The sequence below is a fragment of the Sceloporus occidentalis genome, unplaced genomic scaffold (genome assembly GCF_023333645.1).
Source record: "Sceloporus occidentalis isolate IW3139 unplaced genomic scaffold, rSceOcc1.0.p SCAF_4, whole genome shotgun sequence".
NCBI classification, from domain to species: domain Eukaryota; kingdom Metazoa; phylum Chordata; class Lepidosauria; order Squamata; family Phrynosomatidae; genus Sceloporus; species Sceloporus occidentalis.
This window is the reverse complement of record NW_028316984.1, coordinates 1099858-1109884: the sequence shown is the minus strand read 5'-3', so window position 1 is coordinate 1109884 and position 10027 is coordinate 1099858. Positions and strand designations below refer to the sequence as shown.

The 10027-nt window shown below is 39.7% G+C and overlaps 1 protein-coding gene across 1 annotated transcript in view; it reads right to left on the bottom strand.

The window, feature by feature from the left end:
* Positions 1-5615: 5615 nt before the first annotated feature.
* The window catches only part of LOC149313396 (succinate--CoA ligase [ADP-forming] subunit beta, mitochondrial), a 33135-nt gene continuing 28723 nt past the window's right edge, over positions 5616-10027 (bottom strand). Inside the window, exons 10-11 of the mRNA XM_089519039.1 lie at positions 9759-9847; positions 5616-6450 (exon numbers count right to left, since the gene is read on the bottom strand). Coding sequence (XP_089375165.1) covers positions 6376-6450; positions 9759-9847 — 164 coding nt within the window. The 3' untranslated portion in view covers positions 5616-6375. The remainder of the gene's footprint in view (positions 6451-9758; positions 9848-10027) is intronic.

Here is a 10027-nt window from a genome sequence, read left to right as displayed (position 1 = left end):
ATGTTATAGAAAACAAACAGTGAAAGAAGGGAAATTGTTTTTGTATGATGTTTGAGAAGAGGGGATCTGTAAGTTATAAATGTCCTGCTTCAAAGGAATCAGTGAATCTGCAGTCACTTGACTTCAGTAAAACTGATACAGCTTATGAGAAAGTAAATACAAGACAGGTATACACAGAGGCTTTTATTTGCTAAAGTTTAAAGAGCTTAAAGTTATTATTTTAAATATAGGAATTGTTTTTATTCCATTTTTTGTCCTAAGGTATATGTTTTTAACATAATCAGAACATCAACAGTACACAATATATGAGGTTTGTCTTATATTGTCAGATACATAGCAGAGTTAGGAGGCTTCTAGAGGTTTATTTAGTAAGATAAGGTTAGGGGCTTAAATACCCCAAAGGCACCAGAACCTGTCTGATCCTGGAAGCTAACCAGGGTCAGCTCTGGTTAGTATCTGGATGGGAAACTGTGAGGGAATACTAGGTGATGGAGGCTGTATTTGAGAGGAAGGAACTGGCAAAACTACCTCTGAGGATTCTTTGCCTAAGAAAACCCTATAAAATTAATGGGGTTGCCCTAACATGATGAGCAACTTGAAACCCCCTACACACACACATTAAGTTCCATCTTCTGTTACTACTCATAACGCTCCTGTTTTAAATTTTTACCTATTATTCCCTTTCAGGTACATGGTGGATATGAGAGTTTGTTATCTAATGCCTTATAAAGAGAAATTATGTTATCATTAACCTTTCTTTTTATACTCTTCTTCTGATGGATCTGTCATATTGTGTTAACCATTCAGCTAGGATTGCTGTCCAAATCTTGGGAAACTGAGAAACTTGATTTATGTCCTCTACTTGTTTTCAAATATCGAACTACTTTCATCATTGCTACTAATCTCAGCAAACAAAACCCCAAAATCTAAATATTCAATAACTGCTTCCCTGAGTTATCAAAAATAGATCAAAAACTGAACTGTGGCATGCTGGTTATTGTTTCTTTAGTTATAGGTGATAATTGGAAAGCAGATGTCCAAAATACTTTAACATATTCACATGCTCAACCACATATATAATAACAGAGAGCACATCCATCTTTCTGGGTAAAGCTGGGTACTCGGCTTTAGCAACTGCTAATGATAACCAGATACTCATTAATGCAATTGCTTTACACTCAGACACAGGAGTGCACAGAAAAGCAGAGGGATTTGCACTGCAGCATTCTCAAATGGTGTGTGGGTATCATCTCACTGACCATGGTATGACGTGTAGGAACCATGTGAGTAATTTTAGGACTGTGAGCTGTGGCTTGTATCCTGAAAGCAAAGCAGTCTATGAGTTATGCATGTGTCAGTTTGCCAAGAAAAACAGGTTTATTTAATCTGTCACAGTTAGAACCATAACAAAAACTTCCACGCTCCAGTATTAGCCTCAAAATCTGTAATGCTGCTGTTTTTCAGATTACTTATAGAGAATTGCTGTTAGAAAATTGAGGAAACAGTCCTACTTCCCTGACCTACTTATTCCCCAAAGACAACCAGTACTATCATTTAATGTACAGTCCTCCATAGCCACAGATTCAGTCATCCACGGTTTGAAAATATCCTCAGAAGATATCCATTCTAAAAAGCAAACCTTGATTTTGCTATTTCATATAAGGGATACAATTAACTATGCCATTCTGTTTAATGGGACTAGAGCATCCACAGATTGTGGTATCAATGAGGGGTCTTGAAATCCAGCAGATATCAAAGGCACACTATGAAGATTATCACACTAGCTGCCCTTTGACAATCTGGGCTGAGAGCGGGCTGGGAACAGGGGCTATTGCACAGCTCCATGTCCAGATCATTATCATCCTGGCCTTCTCCTGGCCTAAGGTAAAAACACTTGATTTCCGTTATGGGAGACATTCTGGTTGGGGATGGGATGATAACAATCTGGGCACAGAGATGTGCCCATGTTCCCAGTCCGCTCACAGCCCATGCCCAGATTGGCAAAAAGGCAATGCAATAACATCCTATATTTAAAAATATTTAAAAAGTGTTGCAGTTGTATTACTGTTGTTGCTGTTATATGCCTTTAAGTCTTTTCTGACACAGGGTGACCCTAAGGCAACTTTATCATGGAGTTTTCTTGGCAAGATTTGTTCAGAGGGTGATGGCCTTTAGCTGAGGCTAATAGAGGGAGTGTGATTTTCCCAAGGTCACCCAGTGGGTTTCCATAGCAGAGATGTGAACCTTGGTCGGCCAGAGTCAAAGGACCGCATACTGACCATTATGCCACACTGGCTACAAATGTACATTCCTTATAATCTGTGAATTAATTCTTTCTTGCTCTGTCTCCAATGCATTATGAGTACATGCTATGATAGCTTCTTCCAATAGGTGCCTCTAACATTGCATTGCCATGTCATGGCAGATTTGCTCTTTCCGTTTTATTTTGGCTTTGTTTCTTATTCCACGAGTTAAGGCATCAGTAGCGACCTGGTTCCTCCATCTTCATAATACTATCAGGTCAGGCACACCTAAAGCACTGAAATGTTATCTTTTTGGATTTACTCTTCTTAGATCTCCAGGACAGTTCATAGGATAATCTGGAAGTTGTAGTCCAAAACAGTAAGTTATTTAAGGTCTGTATTTATGGCAGCTTGACTACATGGAGGCCATATTCCCCAGGTACAGTCACACTGGAGGAGTGTATGTGTGTTTTCTGAAGAGGAGGGAAGGCAATTCTAGGAGATCAGGGTTTAAATCCCTGTTCAGCCATGGAACCCTTCTGGGTGACCTTGGACAAATCACACTCTCTCAGCCTCAGAGGGAGTCAAAGGTAAACTACCTCTGATCAAATCTTGGCAAGCAAACCCTGTGATGATAGGTTTGCCTTAGGGTTGTCTTAATTCAGTAAAGGCTTAAAGGCAACAACATGAGGATTAAATAACAGAGGTAGGAAGTATTTTCCTTCATGGGATGATTAGCATTTAGACTGTAACCAAATGTTAACTGAAACCAGTCACTTGGATTTAGGATAGCAAGGAGCAGACGTCTTGTCTTTGACCCTACAAAACGTTTCCTGCATATAGATACAAAGTAAGTGGCAAGGTCAGACTACTTAAAGTTGTTTTGCAATCCAAACAAAAACAAACAAGGGCATCAGAGCACGAGCATCGTTCATTTCAGAGGAAAGTCACCATTTCTGCTAATTTTGCAGCGAAATCTGCATGAGTAGTTTTTGCACACAGCACCGAGCTCTTGGAAAATGGTAAGATGTGGTAGTAATGTCAGATTTTAAAAATTAATTTGATAATGCGAGCCATTAGAAATAGGAAGATTAATTTAATTTCCCCCACTAATACTAATGGGTGAAATAATTAATGTGTTAAATTATTAATTTAACAAGGCCTGACTGCCGGTTCACTCTGAGAGGGTAAGCCAGACTGATGCTTTCATAAATTTGGGGATTCACATTTATAGTTGTTAATGACTGACTGTGTAGCAAAACAAGGTACCTCTTAAACCAAGCAGAGCCTCAGTTTAAAACGCTGCAGATTAGGGTGCTGGAAAATGATGGCTGCAGCCTGCAGCTCTCTCCTAGTCATGAGGCACATGAGGACAAAAGTGTTGGGACATCTCAATATGTTCTGCAACTGGGACAACACTGCAGGCCTAATTTCCCAGCATTTAAGAAGGAGGTTTTGATGGTGGCATCATTAAAATTACACTCATCCCTCCATATTTGCAGCTTTGATATTTGTGGCTTTGATTATTCACGGATTTGATTATGTTCTCTCTAGGAATCTCTACGTCCTCCAGTGCAACTTTATGGTCAACTTTAACTAAACGTTGCACTGAAAGACCTAGAGATTCTGAGAGAGAATACTCTACTAGGCCTTTGTAGCTCCTCCAGTGCAGTTCTATGGTCAGTGTCTGTCAGACGTTGACCACGGAGTTGCGCTGGAGGACCTAGAGATTCCTAGAGAGGTATCCTCTCCGGTAAAAACATGGTGTTTTTGTTATTTGCGGTTTTTCCATATTCATGGAAACCCTAGCAAATATGGAGGGACATGTGTAGCTTCAATGATGCAGCTCCATTGTCAAAGCTATAACTGAAGATACAAGATGTTGGTCAAGGTCTTTCATGGGATTAATGTACACCATTTTGTTGTTGTTGCTGTTATTGTCATTTTTTAACTTGCATTTCTAACATTTTGTTACTAATTTTAATTTTAACTAATACTTCAATTCATGCTGTACCTTGGGTCCCTTTCGGGAGAATAGGTTAGGTAAGGTAAAGATTTTGCCTTGACAAGATTGTCTAGTCATATCTGACTGTAGGGACAGCGCTCATCTCTGTTACTAAGCCAAAGGAGCCAGCATTGTCAAAGACGACTCCATGTGGCCAGCCTGATTGCACACAACGCTGTTTACCTTCCCACCAAAGCGGTACCTATTTATCTACTTGCATTTGTATGCTTTTGAACTGCTAGGTTGTTAGAGGCTAGGACTAGGGAGCTCATTCCATCACACAGCGCTTGGGACTGTCTGATCTTGCAGTCATCAGTATCTTAACCACTGAGCCACCGCATCTCTTTTCCCAACAATGAAATGTGTATGACAAGATCAGCAACAGTCTTTCACAACTGCAAACAGTAAGGACCCAAATATATTGCTGGTTAGACTTTGTGGTTGTGAAAAAACTGTAAAGGAAACAGATGGGGGGGGGGTACTTGGCAGCTGTTGCCGAGCTTTTGGCAACCTCCCAAAACCCTCTGGGAAGAACTATGTACAATAGCTCTATGATGTTAAACCTACAAGTCTGGGTTATAACGGGAGGTTCTTTGGAAGCCCACTCCTGAAGACTATTGTAGGCTTTTAGTATTTCTTCCTTGAAGGGCTCCTGTGGGGATATAGTAGAGCTGTCTAAGAAATAGATGGAGCACTGTTACTTTCAGCGAGGGTTGGGGTAGTCATGTGAGACACCTCCCTTTTTACGTTAGGAAGTCAGCACTATCCCCAGAAGCAGTTAGTAGGTAACTTGTTTTTTGTTATAGTACTGTCTGGTTACAAAAATGTTGATTATGTAACAAAGTCAAGGAAGAACACTAAGATGTTTATCACACTATACTCTTATAGTGCTACTATTCCACTTTGACTGCTCTAGCTGCCTCCTGTTGCATTCTGGGATTTGCAGTTTTAAGGAGGGGTATTTAGAATTCTCAGGCAGAGAAGTTCTCTGCCTGAGAATTCTAAATACCCCTCCTTAAAACTTCCAATCCCAGAATGCATAGGAGGCAGCTAGAGGAGTCAAAGTGGAATAGTAGCACTTTAAGAGTATAGTGTGATAAACATCTAAGATTGTTCTGCACTGCAGGAAAAGTAAGCAGTTTTTTCCACAGGAAAGTATATTGGGTTAATTTAACATAACACCCATGCTTGTTTTGGTGTAGCAGACAAGTTCACAGATGTTTCAAGGGCAGTTTTTTGTTAGTTATTACAGAAGTGTTTGTGGAGTAGCTGCTAATGGTCCACAAATGGTAATACATTTCAGAGCAGCATTGGGCTGAATTTTCATTTACAGATCACAATGTGTAAAGAACAGAACCATATCGAGCTCTTTTAAAGTCTTTTATTCATTGCTTTAAGAACAGATGCTCTATCGTCTGCCCAGCATTAAAAGAAATAAGCTTTATTTGTTCATATACAAAACTACATGATACTTTTAAATAAGTATCAGACGATTTATCCGAAGGTAAGATCCATGAAAATTTAAGTGTTACAGTACATTTCATAGTGACTAAATAACAATTTTCAAGGAACTACTGCTTTAAAAAGCAGAGTACAGAAATACATTGTTCATAAATAGCAAGTGGCAGGCTCAAATGATTCACTGTATTGAGGAATATAAATACGATCAATATACAAAGGCCTTTTCAATACATTCTTCAGCATTACCAATCATAGTATTTGCTGTGCTTTCTGAATAGCTTCTTAACAGCTTGCGACAGCTGTCTGTTGCTATATGTATTAGTGAATCTAGTCATTAGGTTTGTTATCACAGAGACAAATGCAAAAATCCTGTTGACTTCAAACTTTTATTGGGAGGAAATATATTTGCAGCTTTGGAGGTTTTCTTGTTTATAAGGATGCATATGAATCATTCTTTCTGCAGCTGTAAGGACAGAGGCTGCGGCTTAGTAGACATGAGTGATAACATTTCTTGTACAATGAACATCTTAAACATGAAAAGAATGAGGACACCTGTCAAGCAATTAAAAATTAAAACTGACACACGGGGGGATGGGACAAATAACCAAACAGTATTTCAGAAAGTAGAGCACAGTGAGAGCTCCAGGGTCAGAAACAATGATCTGATCAGATTGGCAACTGAAACTTAACATCCACTTGGGCTTGCTTTGCTAAGGTCACTATTTCAGAGAGTTTTACAACCTAGAAGACAAAAAGAAAAATTATCCTGATATATTTAATGGAAGTCAATATAAATGAATAAATGACTAAATTCAACACGAATCACATAAATATAGGCAATTCTATGAAAATAAAATCAGAGACTCTGTAGACCAGACCTTTTGTTTAGGTAGACTTGTGATGCAGGGTATAACATCTTTATCCTGGGGGCTGATTTAGCTTCAAGCAAGGGTCTAGAGTTTTATCACCTGTTCTACCCAATCCTACTTGGAAGCAGGTTCTCTGGTGTCAGCTGCTTTAGGCAGGAGACTATGGCCGACATCGTTGGCTGCTTTTCCACCTGCTATGCCCACCATCCCTGTCTGAAAGGTCCTTTAGGGGAACTCCTTCAGGCACAGTGGCAAGAGCCATTCATTTGATTCTCACACTCTCTCTCCCCACTCCCCTCCCCTTCCCTCCCCTCCCTTCCACTCCACTGTCCAAGTCAGAGGCAGAGTACTAGCATCGAAAGACATAGCACATTTGATTAGCTAAAGATGCAAATATTGACTCTAATCGATCTTCTGAAGTGGGTGGCATTGTACCAGTGTCCAGTTAAAGATAGAGGAGATGCTGAGGCCCATAGGTGAATGCAGCTGTTTTATTTTATGGGAGATATTTGAAAGAAGCATAGCCATCCTCCTTATGCATAATGGCTCCTGAGAGCAAGGCCACTATGGCAGCATCACTGAGTATCAAGTCCTTTATAGCTAGCATGCTGACTGGTCCCAATAAGTAGCGATCCTTTAAATTCTGACGAGCTTGCAAGAGCGAGTAGAAAGTTTTTCTCCTTGGTTTAAATATGGAGGTACCTCTGAAGGCTATCTAGCCCTTAGGCATTGGGTTCTGAGAAGACTTGGCTTTAGTGAGTATTCACCTCTACTGAAACAAAATTAAAAGCAACAAAAACAAAACCCTTATAGGGTCTTCCAAGGGCCCCCAGGCAACCCATTCATTCTCTTCCTTGTCAGTGCTGTTGGGACTCCCATGTTGGAGGAGTCCCTGGGGAGATTATTAATATGGAAACTTGATAAATTTACCCAATGCTGTACTTCTGGGATTGGTGGCATCCATTGCAGTCTCTCCAGAGGAGTGAACTGCTGTGTCTTTGGCTGTCTGGTTTTGCTTTCTGAACTGGTCAAAGAAAACTTAGTTCTACAATGTGAGGAGGAAGAATTTGAAGTTGAGTTTTCAGAGTTTTTTGGCTTTCTGGTTTTTTCTTCGTTTCTTAAAGAAGCTCACCAGTAGTTTTGAGTGCTTAATCTTTCTACCATCCTCCAATAAATACGTAATTAAATCAGGCCAGGTTGCCTTAGCTGCAACATGCAATCAAAATCTTTTTTGTGCACTTGAGAAGGGTTGAGGTTCTCAGAAAGAAAAGTAATTGTGGTAATAGATAAAGGTAACAACTGGCTGATGGGGACGGGGGCTGAAGAGAAGAGCCTGCTGCAAGGCTGTTCCCTCTTGAAAAATAGGTTGACTTACTTATTTGGCCCGATGCATTAGCTGATGAGCTGCAGGCTGAACAAAGGGTTTACATGGTTGATCATACAGCTAAAAATTCCTTGATCCGGGACTTTAATGGGTGGGTGGGTGGAGGTTAGGAACCACCATCCAGCAATGCATTCTTCAGCCTCCACAGGGTTTTGATTCAAATGCTTCCAGAAGGACAAGCATCACTAGAATCCACTGGTTCATATGTATTTTAAAAGACTACTGCATTCACTGAAAAACAACATGGCAACTGACGCCTGCAACCTTACATACCCATCCTCTTAGCAACTAAGACTGCATGGCCAACCATTTCAAACTTTTGTTGGGCCTTCTGCTCATTAGCAAACACATTATGCCAGATAGGTTTGATTGCCCATTTTAGAGAGGAACAAGTATCAGGAAAATAATGGGAAGAAGAAAAATTTGTAAGGATAAGCATGGCTAGCCCTTTGAAAAGAGCTGAAATAATTGCTCTTTCTTGGGCATTTGGGGATGAATTGAAGGAGGAACTCAGGACCACCAGTACTAGATCAACATTTTGATCATCTGATCCTTATTTTTTGGGATAGTCGGAGGACTTTAAGCCATTTTTTTTAGCTTGTCTTTCAACAGAAAGCTGTCATCCACACAGAGCTGCTGTAATAGTCCAGTTCCTTGATTAACAGAAGATAGTAAATTGGTTTTTTTTTTCATTTTTTAATTTGAGCATTTTTTCTAGAAAAGTGCTACTCTATTCCAGAAGCAGTACAAACTGTAGTGAAGTGTGCATAGAATTGTGCCCTCAGAAAGATTACTGACCTGAACCAAATATAAGCAGTTTATATAGAGAGGTGGCCAGTTGGGAGGAGAAAGGATTATTATTATTATTATTATTAACCTTTATTTATAAAGCGCTGTAAATTTACACAGCGCTGTACATACAGTCTTTTTAATTAGACGGTTCCCTGTCCTCGGGCTTACAATCTAAAAAGACACCACACAAAAGGAGAAGGGAGTAGTGGTGGGGAAGGGGATGAGGACCAGCAGTTCCTCTCTACCTCCAAGGCCTGGACCAAGGCAGATGGACTGGAGGGAGGGCTTGGCTTCATAATGGATGGTTAATCTTCATCCAGGGAGGCAAGCGACAATTATGCAAGGATACAATTATCTGCTCACCATGAAATTTTGAAAACTGAATCAAATGTAAACTGTAAACATAACTATCCTGGAGTGATGGACAAGTCTGCAGCCTGCCTTCTTCTGGGTTCAGTCAACCAGGGCTTATGAATGGGGAGGGGGTTCAAGTTGATGGAGAAGGAAGGGAAAAACAGCTTGGCTGTTAAGAAACAGGTAGGTAGGGTTTCAGGCCAAGAAGGAAATGTTCAGGGAAAAATTGTAGTGTGACAAAAGCATATGAGAACTGTTAACTAAAGCCATCCTGAAAATAATATGTGTTTGGAAAGAAGTCTTATAAAATTGTATTAATTAAGGTGACTTAACAGGACCCAGCCACCCAGACAAGGGGACACATGTCTATATATTTTACAGTCCCCTTTTTATCCTTTGGGGCTCTAACAACTTCAGGATTCTGCAGGACTACAAATGGTTACAAATCAATTATGAATGCATGTTGACAGATTTACAGAGGTACACTGATGGGCATTCAGTGCAAAAAGTGAATAATTACATAGTACAAGAAGCTATTTAATTCTAATATAATATAGAGACAGTTCAATTTTGATCAATAATGATTGTCAGTGCTATGCTACAGCAAGGAATCCCCAGCAAAGATACTGGAAAATATCATTTTGACTTACCATTTTAGCTGCTTCATCCAAATCATCACAAGCAAGTATTTTCAAACCACTGTCTATTATTAAAGCTTTGGCATCATCAACTCGTGTACCTGAATAGTCAGATGTTATACTTAAAGATTAGTAAGTTACTGTGCTCAGTGTTATATGATGTACTCAATTCACAACATAACAATGTACAATATAATAATAAAATAATGATGTACCACAGTGCCATCTGGAGAAGCAACTGAAATACCATGATCTTCATAACTAATATTTTCAGTAATTTT